Raw genomic sequence first — 21,284 nt, forward strand, 5'->3', positions numbered from 1 at the left:
CACAGGCTTTCGATCTAGAAGAACCCATCTTCCTCAAGCCAAGGTAGGCCTACAGTAATTGTAGCCAATGGTGTTTCTGTATTTTTCTGGGTCACCCAACCAACTAGAGACGAGTCTTTCAGGGGCCTCAGATTCTTCACCACTCATTTCTAGGAGTCCTGTGGGGAATGCAAAATTTAGAAGTCTGGGTGGGGGCTTAGAGGGATCTTTAACACTTCCTGCCCTTGTCATGCCTTGCCCTGTCCAATTTCATAGTGACTTTTACCTCCAAAATGTATCTTGAATCCATCCATATGTGTCCCTCTCCACTACTGTCACCTGGTTCAAGGTCTACCAAGTGTCTGTCTCCCAGATCCCCCCATTCTTGCCCCTTTCCTAACCCTTTTGAATAAGGAAGCCAAGGTGATCTTTATTAAAAGCAAATCTGATCAGTGAGCCCCCATTTATAAAGCACTCCAGTGGCTTTCAATGTCCTTTAAATGAGCTGGAATCCCTGCAAGAAGGCCTTATAGGATGTGGCTTCTTATGACATCATCCCAGGCCCATTTTTTACTCCTCCCACTGGTCTGTGTTTGGCCAGACTGGCCTTTCTAATTCCCACCTCAGGGCAGGGCCAGCTTTGGTTTCCTCCTCTTGGAAAGCTCTTCCCTATCCATCTCCTGGCCAATGCCCATCCATCCTTTGGGTTTCAACACTTCCCTGATTCCTCTCCCCAGTCTTCATTAGATTCTCTCATTATCCTTCCCCATAGAACCCTGTTTTATGCAATAATATATTTCTAAGTATATATTAATGGGTATGCTTGATGCCTCCTGCCCAACTAGTTTGACTTCCATAACAGCAAGGCCCCTCTCACAAAGGTGGTGTCAAGCCATGAGCAGATGAATGGATGGGTAGATGCTTACCTGCAGGCCTGCTGGCTCCCAAGGGACATCCACTTTTTCTCCCATTCCTGTTCTGGTTTCCTGCCATGATGTCTGTTGCTGCAGCAACGGATGCCTGGTGTTCCTGATGCTGCGTCTCACCGCTCTTGCCCAAGCCACTCAGATCAGCTGGTATTGGCCTGAAGATGCACCTCACTCTCCCAGGCTACCCTTGGAGATTTTAGCAAGCCAGCTATTTGTATTCTAGGCCCCCTACGAGCCCATACAGTACCCTCATAAAAATGGAAAAAGCTGCCACTTCCTCAGAGCCATGCCAGGGCACATTGCTTAGAGACTAGAACATGAACAGATTTCTACCCTCACTCATTCTCCTACCAACTTGCCCAACCCAATGTGGCACTGTTCTCACTCTTTCAGTTGCCCAGCTTTCACCATGGGTTCTAACAGGAATTGACCAAACATGTCCTGGGCACTGAGCCGCACTCAGACCACCCCCAGTGGGGTCTCAGCCTACGCATAGAACCCTGCTCCAATGGAAAGGTGGTTTTTTGGGAGGAAGATGCCTTTAAGGTAAAATGTAAATGAGGGACACTCTTCTGCAGTTGAAGATACTCTGTCTGCATTTCCTTCTTCTTTCCTTCCTATTTGCTTGGCTACAGTCAAATAGATCCGGACACTGGCCCTGAACACACCGTGGGCTTCTCCCGCCCTCATGCTACAGCATTCAGTTTCGCATCTGTCTTAGTTTGCCAGAACTGCTATAACACCACAGACTGGTTGGCTTTATTGTTTCACAGTTTTGGAGGCTAGAAGTCAAAAATCAAGGTGTCAGCAGCATCATGCTTTCTCTGAAGTCTGTAACCTTCTGGTGGTGGCTTGCCAATAGTCCATAACTCAGTCTCTGCCTCTGTTATGTGGTGCTCCGTCCCCTATCTGGTCCTCACTCCTACTGCCATGTCCAAATTTCCTTTGCTTCTAAGAACTCTAGTCTTACTGGATTTAGGCTCACCCTGATTCAGTTTGGCCTCACTTTAATAGGATCTTGGAAGACTTGAACATTCCTTGGTGGGGAACATGATTCTATCCATAACACAGCCCCTATTCTCAACCACCTAAACCCTTTGTGTTCTTCACTCCTATCCACTGAGTTGTCCTATCAGAAGCTGATGGAGTCTCTGTTTCCTCTAACCCATGTAGCACCTCTTCAGTTGTCATCATCACCTGCCATTTGCCTTCCTGCACATTTGTCTCGAGCTTCCCCAGTCAGGCTACTGTAAATGGCACGAAAGCGTCATTTAGGAAAAGGAGTCACAGGCTCTTCTTTCCATCATTAGCTATGTAGAGCCCGTCACTCAATTCCCATTGAAAAGCTGCTAAAGCCCACACTTGCACTAAGCTAAGTCTTTGCTCACAGAGTTGGAAGGCAGAGTGGTATATTGGGTGTGATGGGCTTAAGGTTTAAATCCTGGTCCCTCACTACCGAGATGAGTCACACTTGGCCATTTACACAGTCTCTTCGCACCTACAGCAATTCCTCTTTCTACCTCACCAGCACTATTGTTTCCCCACCCCCAACAACTAATTCATATTATTGCCAATGAAAGGGTAAAAAACCTTCCTGCCTGCTACTGTCTGTGAAATGCTGTCTGCAGGCCTTTGGGGCTGGGCAGTGGGGAAGCCCCCTTCACTGGTCCCTGCTTTATTTGCCTCTCAAATTCAGCATTTGTATTCTGCAACTGTAATTGTGCTTTCAAGGCAAAGAGCATGGAATAATTTTGGGAGAAAGTGTGGGAGCCTTTAACGATGTCCCCTCCCGTCCTTCCCCCAACCCCCCCTCATATCTCTTGGTGTCTGACTGAAGAAATTAATATCAGAAAAGTTTTGTTTTCTGACCAACTCTTATTTTTTCATTTCATGTGGGAATAAATAAATTCAATAAACCAAACAAAATGTCATGTCATGTAGGAATGTTTACTTCTGGTTTCCTAAATTATTTCCTATGAAATAGAAAACCCTGGAGTGTGTTCTGAATGTTATGTAAGTAGAGACATTGCCAGGAAACTCTGTAGCTTTTACTTATGTAAGAGCATCAGTGTACACAGTATTAAAAGTTTAAAGTATTAAAATTATATTAAAATTACTGCCCAGATTCAGGTCCTTACTGAATTGTCTGACTCCAAGCAAGTTTCTTGACTACTCTATGCCTCAGTTTCCTCTAAAAGGGGCAGTAAGAATTAAATGAGATCCTGACACATAAAAGATTCAATACATGTTAGCTTTTGTTTTTATAACTCAACTAAAAAGAATTCCTGTAACATCTGAAATGGGCTTTTTTCTCCAGGAGTCTTGTGCATTCTCTCTTCATAGTTTATACTCTTTTGTTTTTTCCTCCACACGTTGTTTCCTGTCTCCATTTAACCAGAGAAGAGGGGGCTCGGTTCAAGAGACAAGCTTCCCAAACCCATTCCTCTAAAAAGTAAAAATAAACTTCAGTTACATAGTATTCTTAAGAGGCATTGATCTTTACCAGCGTTTCCATTTTTCTTAAGCAGGCAGTGTTTTGTTCTTTTCACAGAGAGCAACCTCAATCCTGAAAGAGTCCTTGGAAGCCAAACTGGGCGCGTTTGGTGATCTCAGCCCTGAGGTGGCAGAGACATACCGGCTCCTGGGTGGGGCAGACCTGGCACAGGGGGAGCACAGTGGGGCACACAAGAAGCTGAAGAAGGTAAAGCTGGAGCCCAATAATAGCTCAAAACAAAACCCTGCTTCCCTTCCCCTCCCCACAGGCACTTTCTCTCCCTGCACTGTGCTATTTTTAAATGAAACTTTATAAGTGACATTTTGGGAAGTGACATCACTTTTGCAGTGCACTCTAAGCTAACACATTCTGGGTAAAAAAAAAACAGTAATCCTCGTATGTACATATATATTTTAAATGAAACTTTTTTAACTATGCAAATTTTTTTTTTTACATTTGTGTATGGTGTCGTTATCCATCTTTCATTTTATTGTATCTGGATTTTGAGTTGTATTTAGAAAATCCCTTTGTACACATAGTTAATAGAGGCATTCTAAGTTTTCTTCTAGTACTTTTACATTGTTTTTCCTTTGTTGATTTTACATTTTGCGCTTATTCATGTATATGACGTGAGGTATGAGTCTTTTCTCCAAATGACCACCCAATTGTCCAGCACCATTTCATTAAAGAGCCTATCTTTACTCCAGTGATTTAAGATAACATCATCATATGCTAGGTTTCCATAGATTTCTATTCTACTCCACTGCTCTCTGTTTATTCATGTGCCAGTACATCACTCTTTTAATTATAGAGATTTTATAGTATGATTTAATATCTAGGAGTAGATACCTCTTGACCTTTTTTTCACCCTAGACTACCAACTTTTCTAGGTATTCTTGCATGTTTATTTTTCCATATGAGTTTTAGTATTCATTTGTCTAGCTCCATAAAAAGTTTGCTTGTGTTTTAATTGAAATTGTGTTATTTATAAATGAATTTCAGGGACCCTGGCATCATTAGGATGTTGAGTGGCTCTATCCAAAAACAAGGGATGTCTTTCCATTTTTTCATGTCTACATTTGTATCTTTCAGGCCTGTTTTAAAGTTTTCCTCATAAAGGTTTTGTACATTTCTTATTAAATTTATTTCTAAGTATTTTATCTTCGTTATTTTTATTATGAATGGAATTTCGCCCATTATTACGACTTTCCACCCCCTCCATAGCTCCTTTATTTGTTAGCTCATTGTTTTTGCTCATTGTTTGCACTCGTTGTTTGCACTCATTGTCTGCTTGGGTTTTTTTGCTCATTGTCTGCTCGTTGTCTGTTTTGGGTTTTTTTCTTTAGGAGGCACTGGGAACCAAACCTGAGACCTCCCATGTGGGAGGTGGGTGCTTAACTGCTTGAGGCACATCCACTTCTCTATTACAGGTTTTAGCTGCTTATTTTTGTATATAAGAAGACAATTTATTTCTCTGTTAATTTATGTCCTACTAGCTTACTTAATTCTTTTATTGCTTGAATTAAACATTGATTCCTTCAGGTTTTCTAAGTAACCCTTACATGATCTGCAAATAGATACAGTTTTACTTCTTATTTTCCAATTCTTATACCTCTAATTGATTTCTCTTGTCTAATTGCATTGACTCAGACCTCCAGTACAATGATAAATGACGATAATGGACACCCTTGCCATGCTAGTGGTCTTAGTGGAAATGCCTCTAGTAATTGCTTAGTTAGTAAGATGCTGGCTTTAAATTAAGGTTTAGAATATTTTTTAACTTGTTAAGAATGTGTGCATCAATTTCTATTAATATTTTCACGTTTTCTAAATTAGAAATGATGCTTTAATTCTATCTAAACCTTTTTCAGCATCTTATGGAGATAATCATATGATTCTCTTTAGATCAATTACAATGGTGTATTCTATTATAATATTGAAACAATCTTACATTCCTAGGAAAAAAAACCTCTTAGTCATGTTGTATTATTTTCTTAATATGATGCTGGATTCTGTTTGCCAATACATTATTAAGGATTTTTGTACCAATATTTGTAAGTAATGTTTCAGTATCAATGTTATAATTGCTTCATAAAAATAATTCAGAAGTTTTCCTTTATTTTCTATGTACTGGGGCAATTCATGTACCATTGAAACTATCAGGTCTTCATAGGTCTATAGATCCTGTGGAATAATTTAGGCCTGGTGATGTTTTGTGAGGAAAATCCTTGAAAATTTATTTCTTCTATTGAAAAATTGATCTGTTGAAACTTTTTACCTCTAATGGTGTATTTTTGGTAATCATTATTTTCCTAGGCATTTATCCATTTAATTTATATTTTCAAATTTATTTGAATAGAGATTTGCAACTTTCATGATTTTAAAAAGAATTTCCTCTATATTTATGGTTATTTCCCCTTTGTCATTTCTTAGTCTTGTATTTATGTTTTCTCCCTCTTTTCTTGACTTAGTGCTTTGTCCACTTAATTTTTTCAAAGAACTAGCATTACTTTCAGTAGATCTTTTATCTTTCTGCTATCTATTTAATTAATTTCTGCTTTTATCTTTATTATTTCTTTCCTTATGCTTTATTTTATTTTAGTTTTTTTTTTTCACTTTTTATTTTGAAGTACTTTCAAACTTATAGTACAGTTAGAAAAACCATACAAATCCCACTCAGAGACCACCATCATACCCCAAACACCCCAGACACTCATATCCACCAATTTTAACATTTTGTCACATTTGCGATATCATTCTATCCATCCATCCATCTATCCACCTATCCATCTATCCATCTATTTGTTCATCCATCAAGTCATTTTCTAGACACTTGAGTGTAGGTTGTATACATCATGATCCTTGAACACGTAATATTTCCCTCATCACTTCCCAAGAACAAGGATATTTACCCATGTAACCACCTCAAATACAGTTATCAAATTCAAGAAATATAACATTGATATAAAGCTTATAGTTTATATTCTGATTATTTCATGTATCTCAATAATGTCCATTTGAGCCTTTTCTCCCCTTCCACATCCCATCCAGGATCATGTATTACATTTCATAGTAATTATCTCTTTAGCTGTTCTTTTTTTTTTTTTTAATTGAAGGAACATAAACATATGTACAATGTAAACTTTTCCATTTCAACTACTCCCAAGCATACAGTTCAATGGGATTAATCATATTCACAATATTGAAATACTTATACCATCTTCCATTACTAAAAATGTCCCATCTCCCCAAGCAGAAACCCTATACTCATTATTCATGAACCCACATTCCCCCTGCCCCCACCCCTGGCAGCCTGTACTCTAACTTCTGTCTTTATGAGCTTGCATATTCTCTATATTTTCTTTGTAGTTAAATTTAATATCCTCTTTATAATAATCATGTTTGCTTTCATTCCAACTTACCTTCAATAATATACACAAACTATGTTCCTATGCCTCTCTGTCTCCCCACCTTTATGTAATTCTTGTCACAAATTACGTGTTTATACATTATGAGTCCAAAACTGATTTATCATTACATGTTTTGCATTTGCTTTTTAGATGCTGTAGGAAGTAAAAAGTGGTGTTACAAATCAAAAATACAATTGTATTGGCATTTATACTTTTGTTGTTACCCTCACTGGAGCTCTTTATTTCTTACTGGAGCTTCAATATATTGTCTATTGTTTTTTTTTTCTTTCAACCTGCAAATTCCCTTTAGCATCTCTTGTAGGGACAGTCTATTGAAGACAAATTACCTCATTTTTGTTTATCTGGGAATGTCCAAATCTCTCCTCATTTCTGAAAGACATTTTTGCCTGATACAGAATTCTTGATTGGTAAATTTTCCTTTTGGCACTATAAATATGTCATCTCACTGCCCTCTTACTTTCATAATTTCTGATGTGAAAGCAGTACTTAGGCTCCCTTTACACATTGCTTCTCTCTTGCAGTTTTCAGAATTCTGTATTTATCTTTGCCATTCAACAGTTTGACTATAATATGCCATGATGTGGAGCTATTTGGGTTTATCCTGTTTGGAGTTAGTTAGGTATCTTGGATATGTATATTCTTGTCTTTTGTTAAATTTGGGAAATTTCCAGCCTTTATTTCTTTGAATATTCTCTCTGCTCCTTTCTTTCTTCTCATTCTGAGACTCCCACAATGCATACATTGGTACACTTGACAGTGTCCCACAGATCTTATAGGCTTTGTTCACTTTTCTTCATTTTTCTTCTTTCTGTTCCTCAGACTGGAAGTTTTCAATTGTCTTATCTTCAGGTTCACAGATTCTTTCTTCTGTCAACTTCACTCCACTGTTGAATACCTCTAGGGAATCCTCTTTCCCCTGAGATGACTCCCTTGTCTGTTTGCTCACAGTTTTTGCTCATTTTTTTATGTTGTTGTTTTTTCTCTCTCATTGTTTGTACTTGTTGTCTGCTCATTATTTTTTTTGCTCAATGTATGCCTGTTGTCTGTCTGGTTTTTTTGAGGCACCAGGAACTGAACTCAGGACCTCCCTGTGGGAGGCAGGTGCTCAACTGCTTGAGCCAACTCTGCTCCCTGCTCATTTATTTTGCTTGTCTGCTGTTATTTTGCTTATTGTCTTGCTCATTGGTTTTGCTCATTGTTTGCTTGTTGGTTTGCTCATTGTCCACTCATTGTTTTTGCTCAATGTCTGCTCATTTTTTATCTTCTTTAGGAGACACCGGGAACTGAACCGGGACCTCCCATGTGGGAAGCTGGTACTCAACTGCTTAAGCCACATCCGTTCCCCCGGGAATTTTAATTTCTGTTACTATGGTCTTAAGCTCTATTTGGTTCCTTTACATGATTTCCATCTCCCTATTCTTGTCCTCTTTGTGTTCATCTATCATTTTCCTGATTTCCCTTAGTTCTTTGTCCATGTTTTCCTTTCTTTGAACATATTTAGTACCATTTTTAAAAAAGTCTTTGTCTGGAATATCCAAAGTATGGTCATCCTCATGATAGCTTCTAATGCTTTAACTTTCATCTTTGTCTAAGCCATCACTTCCTGTTTTGTTTTGTTTTGTTTTGTATGTTTTGAAACCTTTTATTGAAACCTGAACATTTTGATATTTTGGTGTCTTATCACTGGAATTTAGACAATGAGGCATCCTTTCCTTAGCCTTATATCCTGTTCATGTTATGACAAAGGTTTCTTTGAATGCCAGGAGGAGACAAGAAAAAATAATAAGAAAAAGAAAAAGAATAAAAGTAAGAAAAAGAAAACACTTTTACCCAGTCTTTGCAACATGGACATTGCCATTGCTTTCCTTCAGGTCTTATCCATAAAATGAGTTTAGGGGATAGCCCAAGACCAAAGTGTAGGGGCCTCCCTGAACCTTCTTATTTGGGCATGCAGATGGAATTCCTAGAAATGCCCCTGTTTATACAGTTCTGAATGTCCCCTCCTCCCTAAGAAATAGTTTCCTTATGGTCCCAGGCACTGCACTGTATGTCCTATAGCCAGCAATCCCTTGCTCCAAGCAGCGTGACTGGACTGCTCTTCTACAGTGTTCTGTAGGAGAGCTCTGAAGGTTACTCTGCTCCCTCTGGATCCAGGACCTGTAGTGGGATATGGGCTGGTTCAGCATTAAACCAGTGAATTGGGGGTGGGAGGGGGGAGGGGAAGGGAGGGACACCACCCAACTATGTACCAAGAGATCCTACTGCTTTTAAGTAGCCTTTTTCTTAACTTGGCACTTGCTCTGTTACTGAAGTCCATTAACTATTTTCTGGAGCTTTGAGAAAGATTTTTCTGTCCATTCTTTCTGGCTATTCAGAGCTTTTGTGAGAGGATGGAGCAATGAAACCTCTCCCTCCACCATCTTGATAGGGGCCCTCTATCCCTTTGAGGGGAGAATTTAATTCATTTATTTTCATGTTTTCGTTTTTATTGATACAAGTGGTGAAGGCTATGAATTTTCCTCTTTTTATTGCTTTAATACATCTCGTAAGTTGTTATAATTGTGTTTCCATTAATTAGCTCTAAAATGGGAGAAGCCTGGGCACCTCTCAATAACATAACTGACCAAACCAAAAGCATCAACTTTAGTTCTGAGCAGACTATCCTGTTAGTTGAGTTCTTTATCTCTTCCTATGTCTTTTCTAACATGTACGGTGCCTATTATTCATGAGATGATCCATCTATCTATCATCAGTTAGTCAACAAATATTTATTGGACCCCTTCTATGGTTCAGTTACTGTGCTAGACTGTCTCAGGGAGAAAAGAATGACCAAGACAAATAGGCTCATTGTCTTTTTGAGCTTCCAGTCTAGCCAGGAAGACATATATTAAACCAATCATTTGAAATAATTTTAACATTATGTATATATGAAAGATATGGTAAGAAAGAGGTGAGAAGAGAAACTGAGGGTGGCATTTACTCCATGTTTCTCCTTCCCCCACTTCTACATAGTAATAGCTAATGCTTATTGAGTGACTGTTAAATCTTTGGCACTGGATTAAATGATTTACATATATAAACTCATTCAAATCCTGCTACATTCTAGGACTTGGATACCTCTAGTCTTTGTATATTACAAAGAGGGAAACTGAGTCTGGGAGAGTGGATATCTTGGCCTTGGTTGCATGACTAGGAGTTGTCCGAGTGGGGATTTAGCACCAGGCAGCCTGTATTCTACAGTCCACGCTACGCTGTCATCTAGTTCACAGCATGGGTTACTGGGAAAGATTTCATTGAAACATAGGCTTTTAAATAGTTTGAAAACGTTTGTGATAGAGGGGGAGAATGCCCTGATCAGATAGTGGACTCTTTGAGTGGTAACTGAGAGAATACGTCTCAGACTAGCTCAGGTATAAAGCGGCATTTATTGTCTTGTGGTATCCAAGGAAGAGACAAACAGCCAGATGACTAGCGAGCAGGGATGCAGCTGACGAGCCTCTGGAGAAACTGCAGATGCCAGACCCTAATGCCACAAGGACTCTCTGTGCCCAGGGCTCCTCTCTGCATGTCTCTGCACATTAGCTTCCTTCTTTTTCATGGCAGCATCTGACCTCAAGCTGGAGATCATGGTCTACCAGCACCCCTGAGTTTATATCCTACCCCTGTGTCATCAAAAAGAGATGACTCTGTTTTAGTCATAGCTTTAAAACGGAGGGGAAGACTGATTGGCCTGCCTCAAATCAGGTTCCCACCTCTGGAGCAGTCAGGATGTAAGAACATGGTGCTTCCAAGGTAGCTGGTGGCCCGTGCTGGAGCTGTCCCTGGAAACACAAGCCCACGGTCAGAAGCCCGAGGACTAGGTTTACTGGAGCCTCCCACCTGCTGCTTTCCTCCCCTCTCCTCATTTCTCCCCTGAGGAGGGAGGTGGAGGATGGGAAAATTCTCCTAATGGCTCGGCCTGACCATTTGCCTCCAGACAGGCATGGACCCAAAGAATGGGGGGGCGGGGGGGTGGGGATGAGCAGCAAAGCTGACAAAAGTGCAGGGCTGAGGAGGGGCCGCACAGACCTACTGCAATCCCACAATCCCTACTGGCTCCCAGAGCCATGCTTTGACCTCTTGCCCCATGAGGCTGGGCTGCTGCCTGGGTCCACCCCTCTGTCATTCCTAATCCTCACAGCCATCCTGCAAGTCATACCTAAATAGCCCTGCTTGCAGAGAAGGAGTCTAAGGTGCATGGAAGTTAATATACCTTCCATGGACAGGTTACTGTCAAGCAAAACCTATGCTCTTTCCTTTTGGCCAGTGTCTCACCAAGTGTGGGCCTCAAACTCCTGCCTCGGGGTTGCCTTCAGAGTTCTTCTCTGGGGCAGGGGCCCAGGGATCTGCAGTGGAGCCAGCTTTCTGAGGGAGGTTTCAGAATCACTGCCTTTGGCCACACTGCCACCCAGGGCCTGACAATCAGGCCAGTTTCAGGAAACTCTCAGGTGTCATCACTTGGAAAACCTCTAGGGGAAGTGGTTACATTTTCCCCCCTTTAATTCGGCCTCATTAATTATCAGTCCTGAAAACAATGCCTTTGACATTTTAAGGAGATCTGGTCATTTGCCAGAAGTGGAGAGAAAAGGTTTGCAATGCGTGGATCTGTGTAGGTTGTACTTGCTGTGTCTGTGCAGTGATGGTTTCACGTCTCCACATTACCCACCTGAGGACAGGGCTGGCCTCTCTGTGAACAGCAGGGCCCAGACGCGGACTTCAAGCCTGCTTTTCACATCCGCTGCTAAACTGGCACCTCTCAAATGCTGCATTTAGCACTGGACTCGGGGAAGCCAGGAGCTTCCCAAAGTAACTGGCCAAGTGTTGCCTCTCTTGTTTTTCACACAACAGCAGCTGTTTCTCCCAAGTTTTCAACTCAGTAGCAGGAAGTCATTGAACAGTGGCTTTTCCAGATGTCCCATCCTGTGCTAAATGCTATAGGCCTGGGTCCTGATGGGCATGAAAATTGGAGAGGCTGGAGACACCAGGGAAACACGGATCAAATCACTGAATAGAAAACCACATTAACGGTCTTTTAAAGGCCTCTGCCTGCAAGGAAAAGAGGAGAATACTGTTGGCTCCAGGTGGAAATTTCCATAGCAAGTTTGCATTCTTTGCCACAAAGAGACCTGGTTTGATTCTAGGATCAGCAAAATTGCCAACATTTTCACCTGAAAGAATTCATGCAGGCTGTTTGATAGGTCAACTTTCCAGTGTCCTTGGGCTAGTTATATTGTGAAGCTGGCTTTGGGCCCAGTCTTGAACCTGGTCTACATTTTAGGTTCCGAGGTCAGGGTTCAGTGCACTTTCTGACAACCTGACAAACCTGAAAGAGAGCAGCATGATTTTATGTGACTCTTTTTCCCCAAGAAATTCAAAAGCCCACTATAATGAATCTTTTGAAGGAGGTAAGAGGAAACCTATTTATTCTTTTGTTGTAGCTGAGAACACCAAATGCCGGAAAGGTTTTTGGTGGTCATAGGTCATGACTTGAGAGCAGAGGGTTGGGTCCTTGCTATATCCTCGTCATTCCTCAAACTGTCCCAGCACCCAGACCCTTCTTGGCGATGGCCATACCAGGTCCCATAATTCCATCAGTGTCCCAATTAGTTTTATTTTCCCCTGAGCATGTTTGGTGTTTTCCTTGTTGCCCTGGATACCAGGAAATCCAGAGCCAAGTCTGGAGCCCACACAGAGCCACCATGTTAACCCACATTGTTTTCATGTTCAGCCTCTCATTTTCCCTTGATGCGGATTTTCCAGTGGTCTTTTCCTAACCCATTGCTGGGCTGCGGCAGTCCACCTCCAATCCTTTCTCAGACAGAGGAAGGTCATAATGTCATGAATGTCATATTAAAATCCTGTCCTCCGGTTGAGAATTGTACTCAAAGACTCATAACTTGAAGATTTTTGGAAAAACTGGTTGCTATAGTATGAGAACAAGAGTGGACGCTTCGCAGAGTCAAGTCCTCCATTTTTAGCTTCCGTGGGGAAGCGCAGAGCCCCCCTGCCTGCCAGAGAACCCCACATCCCCGGGTGGGGCCCCTAGTGATAGCAGCCCAGGTTCACATTTGCTGTCCCTTAGAAAGCACAGATGTGCAGTGTACCCAAAGTGCCCAAAGACAGCACTACAGGGCAAAGCTGGAAAAGTGCCCCAAATACCCAAGCTCTTGCTGTGGCTTGGCAAGTGCACAGTGCCCTACAAGCTCCTAAATTGGCATCTGGGTTTGGAGGGGTGCAGGGCTGTGAGTCTGGACAGACTGCCCGGCCTGAGGCTCCCTGGCAATTTGTCAGAGCCTCGCTGTAGGTCGAAGAACTGTGAGTTGATGGGCCAATGGCCAGAGACAGGGAACAGCATGCTTTCCTAGCGCATAAATTCAGCATAACACTAAACAAGTTGAAGAGGGATGGTCAGGAGTGACTGGGGCGGACGGCACAAGCTGGGGCAGGCCCGCCTGAGGGGGCTCAGGCCCACGCCGTCAGGGAAACAGACCAAGGACAGACAGCTCAAAAGACTCGGCTTTCAGAGGTACTGGCTCCCTGGCTCTAGCAGGTTCAGAAATAGGCGAGTCCAATTTCTATATAAAAAGCTGACTCTCCACTTTAAGAAACAAAGCCTCAATTTTTGTGCGGGTACAAAGCAGGCTTCCTCTCACGAGCAAGTCCTGCTGACGCACTTGTCTCCTAAACATTTGTGTTGCAGTTGTCCTGGAAAGAGTTCATGGTAGCTTGCTCCAAGACAGTGGCCAGGGGATGGAGCCAAGTCATGGGCGAGTCGAGGGATGTCGATAAGGATAGAGAACCCACGGCGTGGGGCACCTTGGAGGTGAGAAGTGAGGGAGAGGGCAAGGAAGACATCCACCTCGCCGCATCCACCTGGCCCTCGGCCGTTCTTCTGGAAGAGCTTTCCAGAAGGGTTCCGTCTGGTCAATGGTGGGGGTGGCTGTGCCTGGCTCTTTCTCCTTCTATTTCTCCCTCAGGGCCCATCTTCCTCCTCATCCTAGGGTCCCTGTGCTCCCATCTCACCTGTGTTTCTCTCACGGGAGTCTCCACTCACAGGGATATCCATCCTCAGGTTTTAGAATTAATAGCCCCTCAAGTAAGAGTGTGTGAGAATGAGATTGGATAGGGTACAGAGTGCGCTCTCTCAAACACCCCCTCACCTCCCCTTCCTTGAGGTCTCACCTCAAAGGCCACCCCCTTCATAGGCTTCTGCTGACCCTCTGCCACCACTAACACTCCCTTTTATTCTTTCTCATAGCCTCATGTTCCTTTTCTTTTTCCTATAGCACTTACAACCTTCCTATTTGTGTATTCTGAGGGTCTGTCTCCCCACAACATTAGAAGCCCTCCGAGAGCTCCCCCACTGCGCCTGCTACTCAGCCAGCAGCGGCCTCACAAACGAGTGGATGCAGGGAGAAGGTCTCAGAGGGATCAGGCCAGGGCGGCTTCCCGCTGCCTGAGGCAAACCGACCTTCACCTTGAAGGCTGAATGTGCTTGGGGTTATCCTTTCAATTCCTCCCAACTTAACCCTGAAAATAATCATTCCTGCCTTCTTTGTAATGATTAGTGAATCAATGTGAATGTGGGCTTTTCAAAACATGTAAGATATCTCACACTTCCGTGCATTATGGTTTCTAAAGTTTTCTCTTTTTCTTAATATTAGCCTTGATAATTGACATGAGTTCCTGGGGAATTTCCCTATTGTGAACATAATCCAGCCTCAGAGAATATGTCTGAAGAAGAAGACATATTTCAGAGCCTCAGAATCAAAGGACTTTTAAAAAAATTCTTTTACCTTTCCCTGGCTTTATTTCTTCATTTCATATAAAGACAAAATAGAAATACTAGCATGGCAAGCTTGCCTGGCCCCTTACCAGGAATGAAAAGCCATGTCTTTCTCAATTTCATATTACTGAGTCACAGAGCCTTGCTCTTTAAATGGCTCTTAGGTGTGGTCCCTGCTGTAACGCATATTAATAAATAAGATATGGTCCAGCAGCATTTTCATTTCACCAAGAGAAACTACAGTGCTAATCTAGGACCTCCGGAAAGGGGCTGAGGGAGGGAGAGCAGGCTGAGACCCCACCACTCAGGGGCTGCCATGGCAGCAGCCCTGAGTCATGGCTGCAATATTTTCAGAGATGCCCCCAAAGCAGAAAAATATGCACCCTTGTGAGTTTTGGTGTTTAACTATTGTGGGGTTTTCTCCCCAAGCCAGAGCTGCCACCGAGCTGCCCCTTGTCCCACTGGGGAGGTGCCAGCTCTGGGGCACAGGGGGAGGCCCTAGTGGGGAAGACAAGGAGCTGGTGGCTCCTCTTCCTGCTTCTTGGGCTCCTTAGAAATCTAGCCTTTAAAACTAGAAGTCATGTCAAAACTTATTTTTAAATTTTGCCTCAAAGGCTTAAGATCCTCTCTTAACTACCCTAGTTTTACAAATGGCTCCTAAGAGAAAGCAGCAAAGAGCACCCAGCACTCTTCCTACAACTGAACTGAGGGTGCCCCTGAGCTCTTTGATGGGACTATGATTCTGAAAGTTTGAGGGCTGCGCTCACAGTGCAGCTTCCCTGCCAGAGGTTTCAGGGACTGACCTATCCCTGAAGCCCTATGGGCCAACCCCATCCTTAAGGTTCCGTGTAAGAGGTCCCGGTTTCTCTCTCTCTTCCTTTAAACATTCATCCACTCAGCAAATACCACACCTGCCAATGGCTGGAAGCTCGAGTCCAGGATAGAGGGGAGTGGTCCCCTTTGTCTTCCTTCAGGGGGATGTCAATCTCCCTGTTTGGTATTTAAGAAATATGGAAATCTAAGTGACTTCCCACAACCACTGCCAACCAAACCAGGGAGAATATCAGCAACATAATGGCTCTGTCTGCATACTCATCATTTCCGTTTTCTTTGTCCACTGCAAAGGACAAAGAACTTGGTGTTGCTGATTTCCAAGAGGAGTGTGTTGGACTCTGGGAAAGCATCTGGAGAGCACCAAATACCTTTGTTTACAGTGGAGAATGTTCTAATGTCAAGGCTTACTTAGCTCAGTGAGATGTTTACCATGCCCGGCTTTCAATAGGTTCAATTAACATTTATTGACTTTGTCTCTGTCCATGTCTGTGTTTTTAACAAAAGATCAAAATGCCTACCCCACAAAAAAATTGCTTAAGCAAATTTAACTAAAAACAGCAGAACATGCAAAAAGCCAATGTACGTTTCTTAAATAAATATGTATGCAGCTGTGTAAAATATTTTCTAGTAAAATTCAGTAGTGGCTTTTTTGCTTTTAAAAAAGTATCTCTTGCAGACTATTTCAATTAATGGATGAACCATTTTCATGCCTTGTAATCATAAAAGAGATTGGGTAAAGGCTGCAGGTCTGGTCCAGTCTCCTATTTGACATCTCTTTGCATCTCCTCTCACTTCAGCTGGAATTTTAGACAAATCTCCTTCGTGGTGATAAGTAGCCTTCTTTAAAAAAACTACTGGTACCAGGAAGAAAGGAGCCTGACTGGAGTCCTGGGGGTAGGGTGGGAATGGGTTTCACCTCTCTGGGCACCACTATGGAAAAGGGTACCCATGTTCCTCTCTCCCGTGGTTCCCCTTGCGAGCTCTGAAGAAATGGAAGTGGTTGGTAGAGCCAGTGAGAATTTGTATAAACTCTTATCAACTGTCCTGGCATTCTTCGTGGGAATTCATGATCATTCAGCTATTGGTATCTCTTTCCCAAGTGAACGAAGGGTTAGGGAAGAGGAAGCTTCCAGAACTAACAAGACTGGATGGAAATTCCTCTAGAGTATTCAATTTTGGAGGCCATCTGTAAGGCCGACCGAAGTGAGACCTCAGAACTGTCTCGAATAATCGTCATAATGTCAGTAAAATTCTAATGCCGCAGTGAATGAATTAACACCAAGCTGTGTCGGCATCAGCCTTCCTCAAAGTGAGTGGAATCGGAGGCACTCATGAATATGTAAACAGGAACAATCTTGTCGGTTTAAAATTAGACCCGCTCTTTCACACTGAGGGAAGGTATTTCTTGTCACACTGGAAAAAATGAAGTCTGTTCTGGCAGGAAGCGCCAGCTCTTGAAAAAGGCCTCTGGTCAACCTGCAGTGAGGGGAAAGCATGCTTGCTTCTCGCTAGGAGGTCTGTTGCGGAGCCCCTTCTCTGTGGGGCCCTGGGTAGAGTAAGAGTGTTCCCACAGCAAAGGAGATAGGCCCAGGCTTCCAAAGCTGTTTCCCAAGCAGGAGAGAAGGACTAGAAGAGCTTTCGCCAGGTACCACCCAAAACCTGTCTCTACCCCTTCCCCCTTAAAGCAACAACAGAACTTTCTAAAATTCTAAATTTCCAAGGCCATAACCATCTATCTGCAGAGTCAAGCAAAGCTGGTGCCATCCAGACTAGGCCAGACCAGGTGTAAAGCTGATTTTCAAAGCCAGGGTCCTGGCCTTTGCCAATTTGAATTATATATGAAATAATGTAAGATAACCTAGAAAAATTTTACTACTTCTAGGTTATATATAGTTCAACTGAGACGTAGCAAATAATTTATTTGAAAAATGCTACCATATTCCAGCCTAATGATATTTCTTTCCAACAGAAGAAAACCAATTATCAGAGTCCTAAATCAAACCAAACATTCAGAACACTTTGACATTTCCCACAGCTTATGAAGACAAAGCATTTTGGTTACTTGCATTTTACTTTTCTTGAGGACTTAAAATTGGTTAGCAGATGACAATGAATAGCCAACAGTACTAAGACCCCAATCCTCACACTTGTTTTTTTTTAATCAAGCTGTTAACATGTAGAAAAACTAAATAATTTTAAAATATAGTATAAAATACTTTAGACATGCAGTAAAGTATGAAAGAGTAATAATAACAAACTCCTCTGAACTCACTATTCAATGCAAGAAATAAAACTTTAGCCATGTAGATGAAGTCCCCTGTATGTCTCATGTCACCCCATCCCCAGGTAACTACTATCCTGAATTTGAGACTATCTGATTCTTTATGCTTTTCTTTTTTATTTTACTATGGTACCATTTTGCATGCTTTTAAACTTCATATAAGTATGTATTATATGTGTTCATCTGCAATGCTTTCCCCCCTCTATAATCATGAAATGCATCTATGTGAATAAATACACACAAATATCAAACATTTGTATGATATACATATGATATAATACACAATTTATAAAGCCCAATTTACTTATACAAATAATAAATATTGCCATATTGCTCTACAAAATGATTGTACCAATCTACAGTCAAAAATTCCTCTTGCTTTGTATCTTTGACAAAGCTTGATATTATCAGACTATGATATTTGCAATATGCTGGGTGAAAGGGTGCCTCACTGGAGTTTTTTTAGCATTTCTGGTTACAAGTAAGACTAGACTTAGCATATTTATTGGCCGTTCAGTTTTCAGCTTCTTTGAGCTATCTGTTAATATCTTTTGCCTATTTTTCTATTGGAAGGTTTAGTTTTCTTCATATTGCCTTATAGGAGTTCTTTCTGTATTCTGAATGCTAATCCTTTTTCAGTTTTGCTCATTGTAAATATCTTCCTTTAATCTGTGGTTAGTCTTTGCACATATGGTAAATTTTGGTGTGCAAATGTTTTGAGTTTTAAAAGAGTTCCATTTTATCCATCTTTTACTTGATGATTTATCTGGGATCTTGTCTAATAAGTACTTCCTTACTTCAAAGTCATAGATAGTCTCCAAAGTTTTCATTCAAAAGTTCCAATTTTTGCATTTCACATTTAGTTCTTTATCTGAGATTAATTTTTGTGTTTGGTATGGGACCAGATGGACCAGGATTCTTTTTTTTTTTTTTTCCATTTGAAAAACCTGGCCCTAGTACCACTTATTGAATGATCTGTCACTTCCTCACTGATCTGCAAGGTCTCTTCTATCACATATCAAGGATTGGGCTCTCTATCCTATTCTATCCCTGGATGAAAAGCACAGTCTTAATTACTATAATTTTATAAAAAAGCCTTGACATCCAGTAACACAAGTTCTTTCACATCCTTCTTCACAATTATCCTGGCCATTTTTGACACAACTTTAAGTTTTATCACCTTTCCTTGAGTTCACTCTGGACCTGGGATAAGCAATCAAAAGGCAAGACAATAAGCAGAAGGGAAAAATCAAGCCAAAGTAAACCAGCAGGGAATATCCATAAAGCGACTATTTAACTTCTCAAAACTAAGAAATTACTTTGGAGTAATGAATATAGGAAGCTCATATTACAAAAACAGAGCAAACTTTTTTTTTTTTAAGAAAAAAAAACCTTCTTGGCTGTAGCAAAGGCCATTTAAAAATAGAAACTGGAGAGTATCTTCTGGCTAATATCAATGGTCTTAGCTTTATTTAAAGAAATGCTACCTTTTAAACAAAGTGGACATATGAATAGTCATGGAGAGCTCTGTGAAATGATGCTAAAACTGTGCATCTGTTCCCTGGGCCCCTCAGAGCCTTCCAAGTCCAAGGTCAGACTGACCCAGTGGAGAAGCCCCAAGACGACTAATTCTGTCATAGCATGAGTCCATGAATGAAGTTCCCTCTCTCTCATTAGAGGGAAATTTTATTTTCCTGCAAATTCTCTCAGTGGCATTTTCATAACCTCATGAATGCAACTTGGTGTTCTGCAGTGCCTTCAAATTCAGACCCTCTTGTATGGACCGCAGGACAAGAGGACCCTAGCCACCCAGCAGGCTGTTGATGTTCTGTCCAAGTGAGTTGGTTTTTCCCCGCATTATTTCTCCGAGTATCTCATTCCATTGCCATGGCTCCCTCTAAGGTTCTGAGGTGATCCATGGAAAGTTCCACTGACTTCCCATAACTCATAGACTCTGCAAAGCCAGTTCCTTTGAAAACTCAGTTGCAAAATGTCATCCTGCTCCAGGTTTTACGAAGAATAGCTCTTGAATAAGGTCACAAACACACGCTGCGTTTCTTCCTCCCACAGACCAGCAGGTTCACTCAGCTGCTGGAGGGCAAGGACACATAGCACTGGCGTGGTCTGCTGGGGCCATGCAGTGAGCTCTGCTGGGTGCCCGTCAGGGCCGGGGCTGGGGAGGAGTGAGGGCCTGGGCAGCCTGTCCTCTGACATCCCCTTGCAGGCTGCCCCCACATCTCTGAGCCCAGGCACAGCACCCCCCACCTGCAAGAGCCTCCCCCCACTGAGAGCCTGGGGCCGATTGTGAAGTCCTGCTCCAGAAAGCCCCGAGCCGGCAGGGAGCGCAGCCTCAGCACAGGCCGAGTGCGTGGCTTGGCCCCTCATATGCAGGGAAATCTTGCCAACGAGGCTCCAGCCCAGTCTTGTCCATCCTTTTTGCTCAGTGTACTGCTCCCTGAGCCAGCTGCGGATAGTTCCAGTCCAGCAAAAGTGGAGGAATTAGAAAAAAGGAGAAAAATGTCGTGTTTTATGTTCTGAGGCTGAGAATCTCCTCAGGTACATTGCCTCCTGAGGTGCCTTCACGAAGTGTAACTTGGCACCTGCTGGGAAAGGCCCCCCACGCTCACCTCCACCCTCCGCTCTTTTGCAGGCCTCCGGAGATGGTGGCGAAGCCGCGGCAGCCTGAGAGAGCCAGGCCGACGTTTTGCGCCGCGCTGGGGAAGGCTAGGGCCAACGTGGCTGACTGAGGCCGCCACCACTCCCAAAGCAAGCTGCGGTCACGCTGTAAACTTAGGGTGCTCTATGACTCTCTCCCCAACTAGAAGATGGAATTCAGCAGCCACTGTAAGGATTTTCAAGGTCGTTTGCTCCACTGTGTGCGACACTACCACAAACCACCCACAGGCCCATTTGGACAGTGGAAGCCCCTGTGAGCTGGTGCTTCTATAAAGTATTTTTCTTTTTAACCACCTACGTCTTTTTCTTGCCAGCAGACTTTTGCCCATTAGCCCTACTGTGGCTGAAAGGTTTCCCTGTGAAAATTCAAAACTGCCTGTGCAGGAAAAGAGACTTGCCATCTAATTGTACACACACAGCCCTTTCTTGCATGGGTCTGGAGTCAGATTTGGAGAAAATTCTGGTGAAAGCCCTTTCTCATAGGAAGGTATGAGGATTGAGAATAAATGCTTATAAAGGGAAACCTAGAACTGCTGCAGTTATGTGTTTCTCAAGGAAGCCTCACTTCAGAGTTCCTTGGAGTCTGGGAAGGGGCCCCAGGAGGCTTCATTCACAAGCCCAGCCACAGATTTGGTTGAGCACCTAGTATGTAGCAAGCAAGTGCTTAAGCCGGGGGACACAACCATAAACAAGACACAACCATAAACAAGATGCACACAGTCCCTATCTTAGAAATGAAACCTAAAATGACAGAATTCATCAGTGATGACGGTGGAAGCGTCACAAAGGCCAAAAGCCGAGTACTCTCTTACAGGGAATAAATGTGTGCTTCGTC

General features: G+C 42.6%; 1 protein-coding gene across 2 annotated transcripts in view; it reads left to right on the forward strand.

Annotated features, from left to right (window-relative positions):
* The window catches only part of TTC23 (tetratricopeptide repeat domain 23), a 106,701-nt gene extending 85,962 nt beyond the window's left edge, over nt 1–20,739 (forward strand). Inside the window, exons 9-11 of one of the 2 annotated variants that reach the window (XM_004483892.4) lie at nt 3,460–3,609; nt 19,527–19,609; nt 20,424–20,739. In XM_004483892.4, coding sequence (XP_004483949.1) covers nt 3,460–3,609; nt 19,527–19,609; nt 20,424–20,520 — 330 coding nt within the window. In that variant the 3' untranslated portion in view covers nt 20,521–20,739. The remainder of the gene's footprint in view (nt 1–3,459; nt 3,610–19,526; nt 19,610–20,423) is intronic. The other variant, XM_004483893.4, reaches the window with a different exon arrangement.
* The last annotated feature ends 545 nt before the right edge of the window (nt 20,740–21,284 follow it).

The sequence above is a fragment of the Dasypus novemcinctus genome, chromosome 3 (assembly GCF_030445035.2).
Source record: "Dasypus novemcinctus isolate mDasNov1 chromosome 3, mDasNov1.1.hap2, whole genome shotgun sequence".
In the NCBI taxonomy this organism is placed as follows: Eukaryota; Metazoa; Chordata; class Mammalia; order Cingulata; family Dasypodidae; genus Dasypus; species Dasypus novemcinctus.